This window comes from Electrophorus electricus, chromosome 19 (assembly GCF_041902795.1).
Source record: "Electrophorus electricus isolate QZ-2024a chromosome 19, ASM4190279v1, whole genome shotgun sequence".
Classification (NCBI taxonomy): domain Eukaryota; kingdom Metazoa; phylum Chordata; class Actinopteri; order Gymnotiformes; family Gymnotidae; genus Electrophorus; species Electrophorus electricus.
In genome coordinates, this window is record NC_137515.1 from 6,754,766 (window position 1) to 6,776,508 (window position 21,743).

At 48.1% G+C, this 21,743-nt stretch overlaps 1 protein-coding gene across 5 annotated transcripts in view; it reads right to left on the minus strand.

Annotated features, from left to right (window-relative positions):
* erbin (erbb2 interacting protein) overlaps positions 1-21,743 on the minus strand; it is a 68,524-nt gene that overhangs the window by 34,194 nt on the left and 12,587 nt on the right. For 4 of the 5 annotated variants that reach the window (XM_081702132.1, XM_081702134.1, XM_081702133.1 and 1 more), the window contains 5 exons: positions 8,910-9,161; positions 5,644-5,761; positions 3,408-3,486; positions 2,641-2,730; positions 1,531-1,587 (listed from right to left, as the gene is read on the minus strand). In XM_081702132.1, coding sequence (XP_081558258.1) covers positions 1,531-1,587; positions 2,641-2,730; positions 3,408-3,486; positions 5,644-5,761; positions 8,910-9,098 — 533 coding nt within the window. In that variant the 5' untranslated portion in view covers positions 9,099-9,161. The other variant, XM_081702135.1, reaches the window with a different exon arrangement.

The following is a 21,743-nucleotide window of genomic DNA, read 5'->3' on the forward strand; positions in this document are numbered from 1 at the left end:
CGGGGAGGGGGCGGTCCCTACAAACACAGGGCTCGGGGAGGGGGCGGTCCCCACAAACACAGGGCTAAGGGAGGGGGCGGTCCCCACAAACACAGGGCTTGGGGAGGGGGCAGTCCCCACAAACACAGGGCTTGGGGAGGGGGCGGTCTCCACAAACAGGGCTTGGGGAGGGGGCGGTCCCCACAAACACAGGGCTTGGGGAGGGGGCGGTCCCCACAAACACAGGGCTAAGGGAGGGGGCGGTCCCCACAAACACAGGGCTAAGGGAGGGGGCGGTCCCCACAAACACAGGGCTTGGGGAGGGACTCACTGCTGGCAGGCCTACCGGGGAGCCTGAACTCGCTAAGCTCAGCAAGAATGTGTGAGACTGGTCAGGCCACTGACACAGTGAGCGAGATAAGCCTGTCACGCTGCTGCTTTCTGAGCAGTCATACTGTGAGGGCCAACACTGGAAAAATTATTAAGGGAAGATATGTCATCACTTCCAACGACAAACAGCCCTAATGTGAAATAAACATCAGAAATTATGTAAAATGTTAATTTAAAAGGGGAGAAACCATTATGGATCAGACAGTAAAATGTGCAAGCCCTCCATGGGCCATCTGTTCTCCAAGTGTGTCCTTCTGATGAAGTTCCAGCGCATCACCCTACATTCTCTTCAATCAAAAACACTTTCCACACTACAGTCAACTCTCCAAACTGACGTCACATACACAAAACTAGCCGCAATCTAAACACAAGACCTAACCAATTTTACCCACATTCAGCTTTACTTGTTTAAGGTTAGTCTCGTTCCTGTGGCACAACTCTGCCACAAGTTACAGCTATGTCTGTCTGCTCTCTGCTCACAGCCGTGATGCTGCCTGAGCCACCATGCCATACAGACAGGCAGCAGTCACCTGCACCCTCAGCAGCTTTTACACACACACACACACACACACACACACACACACACACACACACACGCGCGCGCGCGCGTGCGCACGGAGCACACTAATTCTCACACACACTAAATGCTCATGGACATGCCACACACTCCCACTCACACACACGGTGTGCACTCCGGCTCTCTCACACGCTCAGAAATGCACGCCCACTCCCGCTCACGCACATGGAGCACACTCCCACTCTCAAACACACACGCACGCACGCTCACACACACACACATGGCCCTCATATAATAGAACACTCATATAATAGAACACTCACATAATAGAACACTCACACTCACACATGGCCCTCATATAATAGAACAGTAACAGGATTCTAAAACTTGTCACAGCAAGAATTTAGATCTTATCTAAGGCACAAGACTGCAGAAAGAGAGAGAAGATGTAAGAGCAGGAGAGGAAGGAAGAGTTAGAAAGATAAAAAAGATGCTAAATAAAAGCACGCCTTCCAGGTGAGAGGTGAGGTTCTCTCCCCATATCTCATAGGATCTAAGAGCAGTCTTTAATATCTCAGACATATCTCTAAGAGCAGTCTTTATTTCCAGGTTTTAGGCGACAGTAGCTTCACACACACACTTACTTGGGCAGCATCTTCAGCTGGTTCTCTCGCAGCTCGAGAATCTGCAGTTTGGTCAGCCTGAAGAATGCAGGAGAGGGAGAGAAAGTGCAAGCAAACAGACAAACCAGGAATTAAATCAATGTCATTTCTGAACCATCAATGTCATTTTTGAAACATGTGTCATTTCTAAAACATTTACTTTGTGTAGAAATGAAGCAGCAACAGCCTAGGGGGTGTAATTTCTTTCTGTAATACAGAACACTGCTGACACATGAGGCATCAGCTTTCTCCACAGCTTTTGAAAATATGCTCTCACGCAGTATAAACTGACAAGATCAACAACAGAGCTGACAAACATCTTACTATTAATGTACAGCCAACTGAATGCTTCTTTAATCTTGTCCAAGACCCTTCCAAACAACCCTCCATCAAAACCACATACATACAGCCAAAACCAAGACACAGCCTTGATTCAAAGTTAACACTCCTACACTAACTCCAATGTGTATGTGTGTGTGTGCTGCAATCATATGGTGATGATTTAATCTTACATGCATATGGAGATTTAATCTTACATGCATATGCACACATCTGTGTGCACGTGTGTATTCATGTCCACACAGGAGTGCAAACAAGTGCAAACGACAGACCGCCTGCCCTACTTACCCTATCACACCCCCACATGTTCCCATATATCTCCCACATTCCCCTACTTACCCCCCCCACACACACACACACACACTTCTCCAACCTCCCACACATAACCACATACCCTCACACACCCCCACATACTCCCTCACACCCTCACACACTGACACATTCATTCAAACTCCCACAGACACTCCCTGGGTGCTGGCCTAAGAGCCTCTGAAAGGTGACTTCTTGATAGGCTGGTAGCTCACATGAAAACTCGTGGGTGGATGAGGCATTCTAGGAAATGACAGCATAGCATCAACCACCTCACCGCTGGTTAACAGAGTGCAGCCAGACGTGCAGCTCTCAAACAAGAGCTGGATCCTCCTGCCCTCTTCAAGAGATAGGGCTGAGAATAGCATTATTTTATCAATCGATTGATTTACCAGTTACCATCAATTGTATGTCTGTGATTGTGTGCCCACACGCATGTCTGACCTGCCGAAACTAGCTGGCAGAAATTCAAGGAAAGCGTCATTCAGGTAGAGCTGAGTCAGGCTGAGGAGCTGCGTGAAACCTTCTGGGAGCCTGTAGAGTGAACACACAGATAGGCACGCACGGACACACAAACACAAACACACATGGATGCACACACACGCGCACACACACACAGGTATACACACACACACACAGATACACACAGACGCACGCCCGTGCACGCAAAACATGCACACGGAAACACACAAACACACACAGGCATGTACGCACACACACAGGCACGCGCACACGCACAGGCACGCGCGCACACACACACACACACACACACAGGCACGCACAAAAGCACGCGCAAACGCACACACAAACAAACACATGCATGCACGCACGTGCACACAAACAGGTGTACTTAGCAGGCATAGCCCATAACTCCATTCCATCTAAACCATATAAAGTACTTTTTTGTGATACAGAAAAATGTAGATGCATTTAACAAGTATGTATGGCAATATTCCCAGCAGATTATGTCTGGTCCAATCCATCTGGGTCATATTAAATCTGGTTCAAACCATTTGCAGCTGCTGATTCTGCATGTCATGGACTAAAGCAGTAAAGGTTTACTCTGTATTTTTATGTATGCTCTTTGTGGGGCTAAGAATCAGCCTCCCCAGGTATCTATGATGACTTCAATAGTGCCTTGAACACCCCCACCCCGGCACTTTAAATGTCATTTAACTGCTTACATGCAGAAGAGAAGAAAGGACACTTACTTAGAAATTGGATTCACACTTGCTTCAACAATGGCCAAGACTTTGCAGTTCTTAATATTCTCTGGAAACTCCTGTATGCCTGAAATGTAAAACCCATATCAGTGCTGTAGTTCCTGCTGAGCAAGCTACTGTGAGTTTGCGGTGTTTAAGGCTGAGCTCAGATCAGTGCTAAAGAGGTGTTAACAGCACCTGTATCATTTCCTCCATCAACCGCTCAACTTCTGCTCTAAAATTAAAGTTAAAGGTAACATCCTCCTGACAGACACAAACACACATGCTGTAAGTGCATGCAGGAAGTAACCACAGGTAAGTGGTTAGAAAAACGCACACACGCACGCACACACACACACACACACACACACACCCACACCATGTAAGAGCATGTGTGAGTGTTTGTGCTCTTCTCAGAGTGACCATGCTGGAGGACTTGGCAGTTTATGTTACAGCGCTTTTGTTTTGAACTGCTGCCACTTAAGCAGGTACGCTGCTATAGGATAAGGGCAAAGCTAAAAAACACACACCACTAGCTTTCAGTGCATAAGTATGCATGTATGTGTGCACACAAGGAGGAAGAACAGGAGGAGAACAGAGAAGCCCCACGGTAACGATAAACGCAGTCAAGTCAATAGAGAGGAAGGTAATAAAGCCTCGCCATGTACACACACACACACACACACACACACACACACACACACACACACACACACCCACACACACACACACACACACACACACCCACACACACATACGACATAGCATGCACACTGCGATGCTACAAGCATGGTGCACCTCTCTCACGCACTCTCTCACATATGCATGCACATGCACACACAAGGCAACCATTTATTAGAAAAGACCACATGGAGTGCAGTAGAGAGGGAGTGAGTGTGTGCAGCCCACACCGAAGCCTGCACTACAGCACCCTGCACCATGTCACCCCACAGCTACAACCACAGGACAGGCAAAAGGGACCTTACATGTAATGGACAGGACATGTAACTTTACAAGTGCAGGGCATACTGAGAATCTCAAGCTTTATGACAGTATGGGGAAAAAACTTGGAATGTGGTTGTGTGTACAAATCAACTCACGCAACACGCTGGCCTGTCAACTGGTGGTCTGACTGAACAGATCTATTCCATTCTATGCTCCTAGGTGTGCGTGCTCTAGCACAAACACCTGAAACACCTGTAGCGAAGCGGTTTCTTGACAGGCAACAGAGCTGGGAGACGGAGCTGAGGCTGAGTGACAGCCCCTGAGACTCTGCCCAAGGTCTCCGCCCCCAGGCCCACAGGGATATGTGAGTATTGGCAGCGGTGAGGTGGAGCCTGCCATTTGGAGACCAGAACTGCTGCACTCGCTGCCATGACTGGCAGGAAGTAATGCCGCAGAGGAGCAAGAGAATGATGCGGTGGACTTGGCACAGGCCTGGGCCTGTCTGCACAACACCCCAAAGAGAGAGAGACAGAGAGAGATACAGACAGACAGAAAGCAAAAGAAGGAAAGGAAAGGAGAAGAAAAAGCGAGGAAGCGTGAGCTACAGGTCTGAGCTCATCCAAACCCGCTGAACAAGCTGCATGCATTTGTGTGTGTCTGAGTGCGTCTGCACGTGTTTGTGTGTCTGTATGTGTTTATGTGTCTGTGTGCCTGTATGTGTGTCTGTACGTGTGTGTATGTGTGTCTGTACGTGTGTGTATGTGTGTCTGTACGTGTGTGTATGTGTGTCTGTACGTGTGTGTATGTGTGTCTGTACGTGTGTCTGTACGTGTGTTTATGTGTCTGTACGTGTGTCTGTACGTATTTATGTGTCTATGTCTGCATGTGTGTCTGTACGTGTGTGTATGTGTCTATATGTGTCTGCACGCATGTCTGTAAGTGTGCATATTCACTGGGAAGGAAGTGACTGAACTGTTTTGAAGGACATTAGCTCCAGATTATCATCAGGTCATGATACATGCTAGTGCATAATGCATCATTCATTTTTCCATGTTGACTAAACCTTTCACAGTTTCATATCCATATTTCCAGACATGACAGTGCATGCATAAACACTTTTTTTCCATCCCCATGATCTTGTTTAATGTGTGTAACTTAGAAAGACACGACTACCCTCGATCCTGGCTGGTCATGGGCCGACCCATGTGGTGGAGTAAACACAGCTACCACATTAAAAGCTAGGCAGCGGAGTTCATTAAACGGTAGGGCGAGGCGGCACTGAAGAGACTGGCAGCCTTACTGTTCTTGCTGACGTCGAGCTCCCTGAGGTTCACTAGGTTAGCGATGGCTGGCGGCAGGACGCTGAGGTCGTTGTCTGGCAGACTCAGCCGGTGCAGTAACTGACAGTTGAACAGTTGCTGTAAGAGACAGAAGACGACGGAGGGTGACGCAGGTTGACAGAGGGAGACCGAAGAAGACAGAGAGACAGAGAGAACGAGAGACAGAGGGAGACAGAGGGACAGAGGGAGACAGAGAGAACGAGAGACAGAGGGACAGAGGGAGACAGAGAGAACGAGAGAGACAGAGGGACAGAGGGAGACAGAGAGAACGAGAGACAGAGAGAACGAGAGACAGAGGGACAGAGGGAGACAGAGAGAACGAGAGACAGAGGGACAGAGAGACAGAGAGAACGAGAGACAGAGGGACAGAGAGAACGAGAGAACGAGAGACAGAGGGACAGAGAGAGACAGAGGGACAGAGAGAGACAGAGGGACAGAGGGAGACAGAGGGACAGAGAGAGACAGAGACAGAGGGAGACAGAGAGAACGAGAGACAGAGGGAGACAGACAGAGAGAACGAGAGACAGAGGGAGACAGAGAGAATGAGAGACAGAGAGAACGGGAGACAGAGAGAGGGAGACAGAGAGAACGAGAGACAGAGAGAGGGAGACAGAGAGAACGAGAGACAGAGGGAGACAGAGAAAGACAGATGGGGCAAGAATGATGGAAAGAAAGGCAGAATGATTGTCATAAAAACAAAAAGAAAAAACAGAGACAAAGAAAGGAAAAGAACATTACACACACTGTTATACGGCTAACCAAGCCTGTATAAGGGAGGATAACATCAAAGCAAAATCAGATTTAGAAACTTATCAGAACTTAATGGGCCTTCAGGAGGGGCCCTAAACCAATTGAGTCCCGTTATTGTGGACTTATCGCAAACAAGCATCTGTCAGAAACAACAGAGAAACATAAACAGTATTTTCACAGTATCTGAATTATTGGTGTGTTTTCCTGATCACCCTGCTCATTAGAGCATCACTCCACACAGTAGCCTTCTGCTCTGCACTGAACCTTCTGGTAAAAGAAAGTCTTTTCCAAACAACATTGTGAGCACACTGCATGCGATGATATAAACACACTTTCAGTGTTACTGTTATCAGCATGACCAATACATAGCAAAATGGCCTGACTGGTATGGAAATGAACACACGGTTAGTGTACAGTCAGAGAGATCTTATCTGTAGGAGAATACAGTCAGTATGTAGTCAAGGAGATCGGGGAGGACTATCTGCAGGAATATACAGTATATCTATTCCGAGAAGTCTATCATTGAAGTCAGTACTTTTAAAAAGATACTGACCAAATTAATTCAGGCCAAATCAAATGGTGCCAAATTTCAGTTCAAGTGCAACACACAGTCAGGGCAATAGAGAGCTGAAAGAGGTCTCATGTGTGGTTAAGAAGACTCGTGTGTGGTTAAGAAGACTCGTGTGTGGTTAAAGTGTCAAGTGTGGTTAGGAGGACTCGTGTGGTTAAAAGGTCTCAAGTGTGGTTAAGAAGACTTGTGTGGTTAGAAGTCAAGTGTTGTTAAGAGGTCTCGAGTCAAGTGTGGTTAAGGAGAGTCATGTGTGGTTAAGAGGACTCATGTGGTTAAGAAGAGAGTCAAGTGTGGTTAAGAAGAGTCAAATGTGGTTAAGAGGTTTCAAGTATGGTCAAGAAATCTCAAGTGTGGTTAAGAGGTCTCCATTACATTTTTCAAAACTTGGCGCAGAAAAATGCTCTCTACAATATTTGCTTTGTGAAATGCAAAGCTGGCCATGGAATCACATCTAGCCTGAGGACACCCCTGGTCAAACACAAAGTATATCTAAAAGATGGAGACTGTATTTTATTTGATAACCTGAAAGCCCCTTCAACAGCTGCCACTAACATTACCAGCATAACCGCAGCCGAAGAAGCTAAACCTTCCATGGACAGTGAACATTTACAATTGACAACTGAATGGACGTGTTCTGGTCATTAATTATTTAGCTAACTGGTTAAGTTACTGGGGGAAAGAGGGCCTTTTTCAATGTTATTTGACATTATCTTATTACAGCATGAAAACACTGGAATAGTGATGACATCGCTGTCTGCCATAGTGGTGACGATCATGTCAGCTCTGCCATAATGTAACTAACACTTCTATATAACTTAAGTAGTATAGGATTTCACTTTGCCAGGATTAATATATTTTGTAATTATATATAATTATTATTGTTTTGTTGTTGTTCTCATCAGCTCATGATTCATGCTATTTATACTCTTGCTTTCATTGACAGCTCACCCTGATCCACAGTCAACATTTTTTAAAAATTCAATTACCTTAATATATATTGTTCATTTGTTTAAGTTTTTAATTTACCAGATTTTCTCTAATTTTTCTCCCAATCCCACTAAACCATCCTCACTGTTGCCATTCCTAGACTTTAGGCTCACATATGCTTGCTCTGAGACACACGACAGCGTGCTCACACTATGCCGTGGTGACATACCAGAGGTTGCCATGGTGATGTACTGGAAGATGTAGGGATGGTTTTGGGAGGGGATAAGCAGGTAGAGATGGGTTTCTTTTGTGTGATGTGTAACATGTTCTAAATAACTAACAAAAGGTTAAATTTGAGAAATTTGGATTTTTTTTACAACTGAAATTACATTTTTGTTATTACAAAGAGTAAAGAACCAAAAGAAGCTAAAAGCACTGGTTGGGTACTGGTATTACAGGCACTGGTTCAAATGTGAATGGTACCCAACCCTAATGGATTCATATATCTCATGTCTCTCATATGTTTAAGTCACATTGTTTCAGTCTCCAGCTTCACAGCAGACAATGACACTTTACACGATTATTATATTAATACATTAAAAAAACAAAAAAAAACAACTAAAACCAGCAGCACACAGAAACAGATCGTTCTAATGCATGAAGTGTGTGAAGCCCTGACAAGTCACCTGGAGTTAAACAGTGGACCTAATTGTACGATGTTGGAGAAAGCTTTGACTCGTAGGGTAAAGGGACAGGAAGGCTTTGACTCGTAGGGTAAAGGGACAGGAAAGCTTTGACTCGTAGGGTAAAGGGACAGGAAAGCTTTGACTCGTAGGGTAAAGGGACAGGAAAGCTTTGACTCGTAGGGTAAAGGGACAGGAAAGCTTTGACTCGTAGGGTAAAGGGACAGGAAAGCTTTAACTTGCAGGGTAAAGGGTGTTGAGCGGGCAGAAGAGAGAGGCCCAGTGGAAAACGTACTTTGGGCAGCTCCTCAATCTGGTTGGCATCCAGGTAGAGCTCCTCTAGGGTCTTCTCGAAGCTGAAGATCTCCTTCGGCACCTGCTCCAGACTGCAGTGGGAGTAGTCCAAGGAGGTGACAGTCTCCTCCTCCCCCCGCAGACATCGGCATCGCACCAGTCGAACCAGCAGACTCCGCTTAGAGCTCATCCTCACACACACACACACACACGCGCGCACACATACACACACACACCCACAGCTCCTCAGGCACTGAATAGGGGAGAAGGAGGGTGGGGGGGTGAGTGCATGTGTGCATCAATAACTACAATTATAGCTCAGTATGACCCCTCTGTATTAGAAAATGCATAAATAACTAAAATAGACAGACAAACTGCTATGCCCACACACTTTGTTGAATATAAGACATCTTTTCTGAATGCACATAACAAACCTGACGATCAGAATATTGCAATCCTAGCAGCATTTGGAATACAGAGAGGCTTTAATATTCATACATCGCTGCATGTACAAAAACGGCATGATAATCCACACATTCGTTGGCTTGATTATCCACAACGCTGTATGCAACCGCACTCATGAAACATAAGCCTGCACGTGCCAGTCACAGGGAGCATTGAGGAACCCAAGGTTTCACAGCATGCACGCACACACTTGTTTAGACGAAGACTGGGACACGGCGGATGCTGGCCATGGGGGAGGCCGGAGGGTCAGTACTCTCCTACCTGCATCTCGGTGGTAAAAGGAGGTGCTTTCTGAACCACTCTGCATGTGATGATATGAATACACCTTCAATCTTATTGTTAGCAGCACGATCAGTCAACTGTGAGCACATAGGCTCACACTGCCACACAGCCTGCCATGCGTGCCCAAAGTCACATACCGACGGCAGGACCATACAGAAGTAAGGACCCGATGACAAGTGATGCCCGGCAAAACGACGTCAGTGCAAAAGTATGAGAACGGCTGCATGTCTCGCTCTGGGCAGCGAGATGTAATCATTTAAGATGGCAGTTACATTCAATTAAACATTATTACAGACTTACTACCAATGCAGACTCCATGAGCTTCAAGTCACAGAGAGACGTATAATAAGAAAACGAGGCGAACACATCCCACTCTGAATGTCCGATGTCAGAAAAGGTCTTGATGTGCAAGAGAAATGTTTTTTAAACTGTACTCCATGTTTCCTTGCTATACATTCACCACACACTATGGAAAATGAATTACTGAGCACATACCAGGCAGCTGATGTAAAAACCCAAGTCAAAAAGTCTCTTAAAAATCACAGCATGGCTTAAAGGAAGACACATGATGAGGTTGGAAGACCACAAGCACTAGCTCCTCTCATACAAGAGCCTGTTAGGAGAGTTTATTTACGTTACATTTTTCCAATGCAATAACATCAAGCTTTCTAAGAAACATGAAAAGTGCCTTACAAGTCCAAAGTGTTATTATTATTATTATTACTACTACTAACACAGAGAGGGCAGGAGAGGGGAGAACTCAGCGTTCACAGAACATCAACGACAGAAGTGTGGGAAGGAAACAGTCCTAAAGGAGTTCTTCACTGGCTGGTTTCCGCGGCCCTCGAGCCTTTCAACCTGCATGAGCCGACGGCTCCAAAAACTGAGAAAGGGCGAGACACAGGAGAGACAAGAGCAGGGCTGTAACTGAGAAAGGGCAAGACAATGGTGAGACTCGAGCAGGGCTGTAACTGAGAAAGCATCAACTAGTCAGTCGATCAACTGTTTTTTTTTTCCATTGACAGTGATTCAGTGATTAAGCTGCTGAATGAAAGCTCCTAGTGTTTGGCAGATAGATGCTCACACATGGAGGCATGTGCTGTATATATGCTATACAGTAGTGGGGGAAGGAAGTTTCAGCGGTTCATTGTATTATGACCCATGGTGAGGCAGAACAGAGCACACTCCCTTATCAGCCAAAATACACACGCACGCGCACACAGGAAGCCAATCGGGTATTCCTGCATCCCAAATCTGTGAGAAACTCACAGCAAAGGCAGAGTGTGTTTCTTCCACTCAGGACAGCATATAGCAGCACCTGAGAAAAGACTGCCTTGATTCATACATCATCATGTGACAGAATTCTGAGTGCGTGCTGGGGTGTGTGTGTGGGGCTGCGAGTGAGTGCTGGGGTGTGTGTGTGGGGCTGCGAGTGAGTGCTGGGGTGTGTGTGTGGGGCTGCGAGTGAGTGCTGGGGTGTGTGTGTGGGGCTGCGAGTGAGTGCTGGGGTGTGTGAGGGGCTGCGAGTGAGTGCTGGGGTGTGTGAGGGGCTGCGAGAGTGCTGGGGTGTGTGAGGGGCTGCGAGTGAGTGCTGGGGTGTGTGTGGGGCTGCGAGTGAGTGCTGGGGTGTGTGTGTGGGGCTGCGAGTGAGTGCTGGGGTGTGTGTGTGGGGCTGCGAGTGAGTGCTGGGGTGTGTGAGGGGCTGCGAGTGAGTGCTGGGGTGTGTGAGGGGCTGCGAGTGAGTGCTGGGGTGTGCGTGTGTGGGGCTGCGAGTGAGTGCTGGGGTGTGTGAGGGGCTGCGAGTGAGTGCTGGGGTGTGCGTGTGTGGGGCTGCGAGTGAGTGCTGGGGTGTGCGTGTGTGGGGCTGCGAGTGAGTGCTGGGGTGTGCGTGTGTGGGGCTGCGAGTGAGTGCTGGGGTGTGCGTGTGTGGGGCTGCGAGTGAGTGCTGGGGTGTGCGTGTGTGGGGCTGCGAGTGAGTGCTGGGGTGTGCGTGTGTGGGGCTGCGAGTGAGTGCTGGGGTGTGCGTGTGTGGGGCTGCGAGTGAGTGCTGGGGTGTGCGTGTGTGGGGCTGCGAGTGAGTGCTGGGGTGTGCGTGTGTGGCTGTGAGTGAGTGCTGGGGTGTGCGTGTGTGGCTGTGAGTGAGTGCTGGGGAGTGCGTGTGTGGCTGTGAGTGAGTGCTGGGGTGTGCGTGTGTGTGTGGCTGTGAGCTCTGGAGCCCCACAAGCAAACACTAATCAACACCATATGGAAATGGTTGTTGCGATCAGATGCACTGTCTCTGTCTCTCTCTTACACACACACACACACACACACACACACACACACACACACACACACACACACACACACACACACACACTCTCTGTATTGTTATACAGTAGCATAACAGTGCCTTGCACTGGATGTGTATGACAAATGACAGAAGAGAGCAAACCTATTTTAAAAGTCTGCCACTTCTGCAATTCTCTACTTAAGAAATGTATCTCTTGATGGAATCAGCTATGGAGGGGATACACACTCACACACGCATGCTCAGTGAGAGTTTTTCAGAGGACTGCGTCCCCTCTATGCATCCGGAAATCTCTTTCCACCACACAGCCCATAATGTCCTTGGGTCGCTGCCGTTGCCATAGAGACAGAAGGCCTGGCAGCTAGTGCAGAGAGGCAGGAGGGGTCCAAAACCCTGCCACCACTTACAGCACAACCCTGCGTACACCTGCACAACATTGGATAGACACACGCCTGCGTACACCTGCACAACACTGGATTAACACACGCCTGCGTACACCAAAATGACGTTGGTTCACACTGAAAGGCAAACAATTCTCCAAACCAATTACTTTGGGTGTTGTTTTTAATTATATACCAATTTGCTTTGGAGCTGAGCTGGGATCACCTCTTCAGGACATCCTTTGGCACTGGAGATCACCAAGCCAGTTCAAGGAGCTGAGTGCCCTGCAGTAGGTACCAGGTGGCCCGCACTGGACCATGCTGGACCACGCTGCACCCCTGAACCCTGCTGTAATGATCACTGGCTCAGCTTGTAGAACAGGAAGTGAGCACTCATGCAACGCTAACCTTCAGATGGAGCCCTCAGAGGCCCTCAGCTGCATTTCAACTTCTCCCCCTCACACACACACACACACACACACACACACACACACACACACACACACACACACACACACACACACACACAATCACACCTTTATGTTCCATGACGTTTTCTCGTTTGCAATCTTTGAGAAGACAACGAGACAGATTGTGAGAAAGACTGAGCAGATTCAGTTCTCAGATCTCTCACCTGCACGCAGGCCCAAGATGGGGGTCCTACTGCACATGCAGTGGGCAGCTGAAGCACGGACGCCCCCATCAGTGCCACCGTTATTTATAGCACACGGTGCATCGATTTGTGCAACGGAGCGGATTATTAACACAAAAATTCCCGACCTGCGAACCCATTTGATCCACGCGAGAGGGACATGGCAACCGGAGAATTAGGCCAAGCTTGAAGGGAGAGAGGGGGATGGAGGGAGAGAGAGGGAGAGAGAGGGAGGGAGGCGGGATGAGTGGCAGAGAGAGAGGAGGAAGGAATGAGAGAGGGGGGATGGGGAGAGAGGAGAGACCGTGTGGGACAAAGAGGAACAGAGATATCAAAAGAGATCAAAAGCAAAAGACATCAAGCATAAGCCTGAGAAAGTATAGAAGGAAGAACTGAAAATAAAGCATGCTGAGACTGTAGATTTGCGCCAGGAAGCACGAGAGAGACGATTTTTGGAACAGAAGTGTCGTGGCGTGCCGATCCCATGCTTTTGCTGGACTATAGCACTACAGTCTGGACTGTAGCGCTACAGTCAAGTCAGGAGACAGAACGGGAGCACACAGGCCTGGAGTAGTATGCCCAGCCGAGCGATAAACCACTAAACCACTAAACCTCCTGCACACTACCCAGGTCTGCTGATCTTAAAGGAATGAAACACATTCATAATGAAGAGCCTAAATGTCTAATTTTGGAATTGATATGATCTGAATTTATATGATCTATAATATGATCTGAATTGATAACATCTAAAACCTTGATTTTCTAAAGCCTCTTAGATATGTCAAAAGCACCTGGGTCCTCATGACATAGGCCAGGACCTGCATTAGTTATGATGACATATGCCAATAACAAATTAAATAGCTCCCTTCTGATGGTGCACTTTGCTCAGAAGACCTAAGAGAGCTGTAATGTATATGCAGCAGTGTAATCACTGGGTCCTTATCAGACTGGTCAGCTCATGTACATAGCTGTAAAGAACACCATGCACGTGTGTGTGTGCCATGAGGTCAGATAGTGAGGGAGTGTGTGGTGTAAGTAGAAGGTTGGGTGTGTGTTACTTCATCTCCCACCCACTGATAAGAGTATCCTCTCTACCTCTGGCACACCCCGAAGGTGCCAGAGGATCCCTCAATAATTCAAGAAGAGCATGCGATTCATTGGGGGTTGGTTAAGAGGGATATAAGGCAGAAGAGCCAGCTTATGGCTGGAGAGACAGCTTCTCAAGCAACTCTTTTTATAAAAGAAAATTGGCTTAAAGTTTGATTTTGCTTCTCTGTACACGATACAAGTGGCAACTGCAGCCTGGCTCTGCTGCACATCCTCCCAAACCTGCACAGCTCCTGAATACAATTTGAACATAACAAAAACCTGGGATGGCTAGGTGCCCACAAAGAGCAGACTGGGAACCTCTGCTTTTAAAGGGCTCCGCCACCAACTGATACTTATCCCTCAAGCATACCCATTTCAACTGTTTTTCAGCAGAAAAAACGCTTTGTTGAAGGGGTGGAGGTTGGCTTTGGGTGAAGGGGGTGGAGATAGGCCCTGGGTGAAGGGGGTGGAGGTAGACCCTGGGTGAAGGGCGAGGTACATCTGCCGGTATCGGTGCACAGGGCAGAGGAACCTGCTTCTCCGGTTTTAGTTCACATCATTCGCCTACATGCGCCGTCATCCTGAGGGACTGAAAACAAAGCGTGCCATTGTCCTGCCACCATTCTCGGGGGGGATGCTGCCACATGCTAACACTGCTAACTCGTAACAGGGCAGTTTGCAGGACTGGCTTGTCAAGCACCACACACACAGGGCCCCTCACCTGAATTCGACAGCTTGATTCACACTTTTTCAGCTGCAGAGAGTGTGCACTTGTTTACACCAAAAACATTACCCTGCATTTGAGGCCTGGAACAGGGAAAGCTGTAGTCATCTAGTGCTTGGCACATCATTATCACCTTTGGCGTTAGATATCATTGCCCTTCCTGGTTAACATATCTAATATTGCCTCCATGGTCTGATAGACAACACAGGAATTTTAAAATGTCTTAAGGCCAAAAGGTGGTTCAAAAACCACTACTGTTCACAGCCCTGCTTATTTTGTTCAAACACCCTGCTTATTTTCTTCACAGTTATCAGGTGCTATGTTGCGAGCCGTGAATAGAAGCTATAAGGCCAGTCTTCACCTCAAATTTTCATGCATAAACGGTGAACTGCAGTCTTTAACTAGGATTAACGTTTACTTGAGAAACTCATTGTACAAAGCCCTTCTGTGGTCAGGGCCTATGAACGGGTTACTCGAGCCAGCAGAGCTGGCAGACCGGTGAAGCGTGAGGTCGTCTGTCCCTATTGGACTTCTCAACTCCACCTGCCAGCCGAGCCGAGGCTGTGTGAGAGAGAAACCCTCCGGAACAAGACAAAAGCAGACTGTCACTGCCTCGAAGACAGTGGACTTTCATCAAGCTGAGACAGCCCATCCACTACAGGTCGTGCAGCTCAGGTGTCGGGCTGTACAACACAAGTCGTGACTCCAGTCGGGGTGCAGCTCAGGTGTGGGGCTACACACGCTCAGACGCACGCCTCACCCTCCAGTTGCAAGTACACTAGGCCACACTGTCCAATAAGGGCTTCCCAAACCAGATCCCATCGGTGCAAAGTTTCCAGCTCCATTTGTGAGATGATTTCTTTAAAAAGGAGAATGGGATGTGTAATAAGCCTTACTGGCTATTCAGAAAACAAACACAAACCAACAAAAAAACAAATTGTAATGACAATGAGCTGCAGGTGAAGGCGGGTGGTTCTGGTGAGACAGAAGGAAGGGGGTGTCTTCACTGTCCTGCTGCAGAGGAGATAGATGAGGATTTTGGTTTTTTTGCTGTTACTGATCCACAATCTTGGTTCAGTACTCTGCAAAATCACCACTCTGATCATCTCTACTACACAGCAAAAGTAGCGATTCTAAAGCAGATTACAACACAAGGAACCCTGAACACACACAGTTCACCGGTCCTATGGGGAAAATGTACTCCGTGCTAACCGTTCCATGCTAGCAGTCCCTTGAAACCATCAAAAAACGGCTCAAAGTGCCATTTACAAGCACATCTCTTGCATTTAGGCGAGTTTCACTCTCCCAGAATTACACATCCACAGGGTGAGGGAGCGACAGAGAGGAGGAGGGAGAGACAGTGAGGAGGAGGAGGGAGACCGTGAGGAGGAGGGAGACCGTGAGGAGGAGGGAGACCGTGAGGAGAAGGGAGAGACAGTGAGGAGGAGGAAGGGAGCGACAGAGAGGAGGAGGAGAGACAGAGAGGAGGAGGAGGGGAGACAGAGAGGAGGAGGGGAGACAGTGAGGAGGAGGAGGGAGAGACAGTGAGGAGGAGGAGGGAGACAGTGAGGAGGAGGGAGACCATGAGGAGGAGGAGGGAGAGACAGTGAGGAGGAGGAAGGGAGACAGAGAGGAGGAAGGGAGACAGAGAGGAGGAGGGAGACCGTGAGGAGGAGGGAGACCGTGAGGAGGAGGGGAGACAGAGAGGAGGAGGGAGAGAAAGAAAGAGAGTAAGCATGAGAATGAACTGTGGCCAGGAATCTCAGTACAGTTTGCTATTGACAGCCTACTGTGTGTGTGTGTGTGTGTGTGTGTGTGTGTGTGTGTGTGTGTGTGTGTGTGTGTGTGTGGTGTTGGAGGGGCAGAAGCAGACAGCAAAATAAACATTTTTGGGTGCTGAAAAACAGCATGACACTGGTAAAACACCCAGTGCCCAGGATTTCACTCAGCCGCTGACGTGTAAGTGAAATGACCAGAGCCAAGGCCGAGACCAGGACCCAGAACAGTGTGTGACCAAAGACGGAAAGGCTAAGAGAGATGGGGTGTTTTACAATGATGATACCTTACCTCAGGTCGCAGTGTAGTTGTATAGATCCAACACACACGCACGCATGCACAGTGAATGGGCAAATCTAAACTCCAGTTCTATCTCAAATATCAGTGTTCCTTCCCAGCCGATACACCATGACAGTTCCGACTTTGTGGTATACAGGCGGCCGGGCCAGCTTGGCTTGGCCCTGCTAGGCCAGAACTTCACATGGCTGCAGTGTGGCTCTGGCTTTGATCTGTCTCATCTTGACAAAGTAGGGAAAGTGTGTCTGGAGGTGTGCAGAGGTATTTGTGAGTATGTCTTTAATCTACTATTAAAGGGTGAAACTGAGTGCACTCTCACTCTCTGTCTGTGTGTGCGTGCGTGACTTACGATATGAACTGCAGAACAGTACAGAATTCAGTGATACACCGTCACCACTCAACTCTGTCTTTAATCTGTCTCTCTCTCTCACACACACACACACACACACACACACACACACACACACACACACACACACACACACACACACACACACACACACACACACACACACACAAAACTCAAATATAGGTTCCACTGCTGAGCACAGGATGAACATGAAGCCTGCGTGGAGGCAAGGCCTGGAGAAAGAGGAGGCAGCACACTGCAGATTACTGCCTCTGAGCGCGAGGCAGCGCACTGCAGATTACTGCCTCTGAGCGCGAGGCAGCGCACTGCAGATTACTGCCTCTGAGCGCGAGGCAGCGCACTGCAGATTACTGCCTCTGAGCGCGAGGCAGCGCACTGCAGATTACTGCCTCTGAGCGCGAGGCAGCGCACTGCAGATTACTGCCTCTGAGCGCAAGGCAGCGCACTGCAGATTACTGCCTCTGAGCCCGAGACAGCGCACTGCAGATTACTGCCTCTGAGCCCGAGACAGCGCACTGCAGATTACATTTGTAGATGTCTACATTTTCCAGCTCATTACCTTAATCAGAAACAGGCTGGACAAACGTGCATAGACAGACTGGCACTTGCAGCTTGGTCTCACCATATGCCCAGGAGTGTGTGTCATGTGTGTGTGTTAAGCAACAGTGGAGCCTAATTTATACACTGCCCTCAACAAAGGAGCTGCAATGAATCTTTGGATCAAGACCTCATTATGACATGCCTTCAGTCTGATCTAAGGACAAAGTGGAAGACTAAAACAGACAGCATGAGGGACACACAGACAGAGAGAGAGAGAGAGAGAGAGAGAGAGAGAGAGAGAGAGAGAGAGAGAGAGAGAGAGAGAGAGAGAACTCTAGCTCTTTAAACATGCAAGCCACATTCAGGTCAGTGTAATGTCTTCATGTACACACACAAGGCCCAGCTGTTCCTTCCACAATGACAGATAGCTCAGCGTTCTCATCAGAAAACAGGAGCCAGCCACCCTGAATCAAAGATTCTCCAAATATGATGAAAACCCCCTCTGCCAAACAGTATTATGTCTGTAAATATACAGCATCTGAACTCTAGATCAAAAGGAAGATGTATTTCTTGCAGACAAAAATGTCAAGTATTCGGAAAGGGATATTAGCACGGATGATGAAAAAAAGGCTGACATTATAAAACATAAATAACTTCAGAAAATATGCTGAGACACTGAAATCATCTAAATGAACGAGACAACAGACAACATGTTTCATTTAAATGAGTTCTTAATGACTAAAGTTCCAGTATTCCACGGATTTGTGGGGAAGTCAAATTTCGTCTCTGTGTTTTAGGACTGTAGTTGGGGAGAGATAATGATGTCAGCCATCATTAATCTCCCTTTATATTTAAAGGAGCTCATTAGTAGAGTTTTTTTGGCTTCTTCATTACCATTTCTAGCCTTGAAATGTGTGATCCAATGCCGCCTTCTTCTAAACCACCAGTACACACATGCATGTGTGACACACACACACACACACACACACACACACACACACACACACTCACCCTCCATGTAAAGAGAGAGAGAAAACCGTGTCCTCTGATTCCATCCCCTGTCCAAACTAACTGTGGGCTGTGCGTTACACAGCCTGGTGAATGTGGCATATGTGGAGTGAGAGTTACACAGCCTGGTGAATGCAGAGTGTGTGGAGTGTGCGTTACACAACATGGTGAATGGTCCACTCTTCTACTCTTCAGGGAACCTCAGACACATCACTGGGCCTCACACAAAGACTCAACTGTTGTGATCAGGTTTGAAGATCTTGCTAGCTTGTGCCAATCTTCCACCCAAACCTGTCATAAGCACCTCCCTCCAAAGACATACAGGCATAGGACTTGGCCCAAGTTTCTGTGTGTTGCAGTTTTACCGTCAGACTGAGTTGAAGTCAGACTGTTTGTTGTTTACAGAACCAGGACAGGCAAGGTATGTCTCCTCCTTTCTCAAAACAGCTACTTTAGTGACAGCTATCAAGGTGTGAAGATCAAGTTTCACTTTAGGCTGTGTTTCACATGGAATGAAAATGCTGACATCAGCGTTAAATGTTTTACAGTACATGGAACCGTGTTTCATTAATAGTAACGAGTGCCACACAAATGTAAGCCACGGTGGACGAGCCTGTGAAGAGTGCTGGGCTTTTCTGAGTGAGTGAGTGAGTGAGTGAGTGAATGTATGTGGCATACACTGCGTGTGTATGCAAACAAGTGTGTGTGAGAATGTGTGAGACTGTGTGTGTGTGTGTGTGTGTGTGTGTGTGTGTGTAGTTTCCCTGTGTACAGGTACTGCCTGTTCCATACTCCGTCCCCACAAACAGCTCTGCTGGGACTGCATGGCACTGGGAAACGGCAGAGCTGAAAAACACCCCAGGTGCACAGTGTTCAGAAGCATGCGTGGCCACTTCAACACACCCCGCTGTGTATGGCATGGAGACAGCAGCAGGGAGCAGAGAGGCAGCAGGCTTTGTGCGCAGAGCTGGCCATGCTGGATGCATGGGCTGGCGTGTCCTTGCTGTGGTGGTTGTTAGGGCGGTAAGGATTCCTCGCACATACTGATACTGTGCCCAGGAATCGCCTGCTAAGATGAACCATATTGTGCTGGAGGAAGCGAGAGACACAGTCTGAATGAAAGGAGATATGGGGAGGGAGAGGGAGAGAGGGAGAGAACACGAGGTGCAAGTCTTCGGAGTGATGGCTGTGGATACCTGCATGAGTGCAAGTCAGAGTGAAAGAAGCAGAGGTTCCTGTGTTGGCCACAGCCCTGTGGGACCATGGCGAGCCCAGACCAAAACCTACGAACCGCTAACACACGCCAGACGACCCAGACAAAACCTACGAACCGCTAACACGTGCCAGTGGTGCAGAAACAAAGCAGACGTGGCTGTCCAGGGACGCCCTGGGGAATATCTCCGGCCCCGACCGGAACGCCATAAACACTTCGGCAGCATGCTCCGGGCTCCTTTCATCTCTGGCTGCGTACCTGTGCCATGCGGAGATGGCCGCTGCTCGCTTTTTCCACCGCAAAGTGCCAGCAACTGTAAACACTGGCTGGCCAGGCCAAACAGCTGGCTTGTTCTGCTTGGTGCCGTGTATTTTACTGTGTCAACACAGGATACCTGTTGGCTGGGGGAGTAACTGGCTATCATTTAATTCTACTGTGTTTTTAAGTGTTCAATTTTAAGATATCATTAATGACATTAATGTGCTTATGGAAAAAAGAGTAGAATGAGTTAGCTAAAAGAAGCCATGCTGATCTTGGGCTCAGACCAGTCTCCCTTTGCTATATAATGGAAACCTATTTTCTGTTATTTGCTCCATTCTGCATACTTGCAAAGCCCACACACACACGCAATGGCATGCACGCACACACACACACACACACACACACACACACACACACACACACACACACACACACACACAATGATGTTTGTTACATGCACTGATGTGTGGGCCAGCAGACAGCACTCAGAGAGTGGGCATGTTTGTGTGTTTGCATGTTAGTTTTTGCATCTGTGCCTGTGTGTGTATTTTTGAGTTCCTTTTCAAGCTGACCAAAGCAACAGATTGCAGACCACACAGCATAGACTCATCTCAGGTTGTGTGATTGCTACAGGTGCATATCCCGACCGCCAGTAGACTGAGGACTCCTTTTGCCAGCTGCTTGGACAGCTGCATTATGAAAAGGTGTTGAATTCCCCTGACAAATGGTGATCGGCCCACTACCATCATAAAACATGCATCAGTGAGGACAGGTGCCTTACTCCGATAAGAGGATAAAATAGGACTACAGTGGAACGCACATGGCAGACAGCAGCCCTTGTGCTAGAAGCAACGGCGCCTACCTCACTCTGAGAGGACAATCTAGCGGACTCTGGTCACACTCCACACAAGAGGACACAATCTGGAGCTGGTGCTGGTGGGTGTAATGGGATTTCCAGCCCTGTAATACAGCGTTTCCCCAGACGGCCCACATTTTCATCTTTCACAGTTCGCAGTACAAGTGAATCAGGCAGTCAGGAGCACTGCATACCTGCATCAGGTGTGTGTAGCTGGGAGAGGACAGAAAATGTGGACCAGCCAGAGGAACTGGGTTGGGAAACACTGTTCTAAAGTTCACACCAAGTGCATCAGGAACAGTGGAGTATTTGATGTGATTTGGCTCAGCGAGCTACAGGGTGGTAGTGGAGGGTCAGGGACTGTGACGTCCACAGATAAGACACAGGCAGGGTTTACGGCAAGCAGTCGGGTTAATATTCACCAGCACTGGCTAAGCCAATAAGAAGGGAAAAAAGTAAGGTGAGAGAGAGAGAGAGAGAGAGAGAGAGAGAGAGAGAGAGAGAGAGAGAGAGGGAGAGAGAGAGACATAGAGGGGTGCTGGTCAGTAGGGGTTATGGGGATGGTGAGTAAAAGTTGATGGGGGTGGGGAGTGGGGGTTGATGGGGGGTTGATGGGGGGGTGGTGAGTGGGG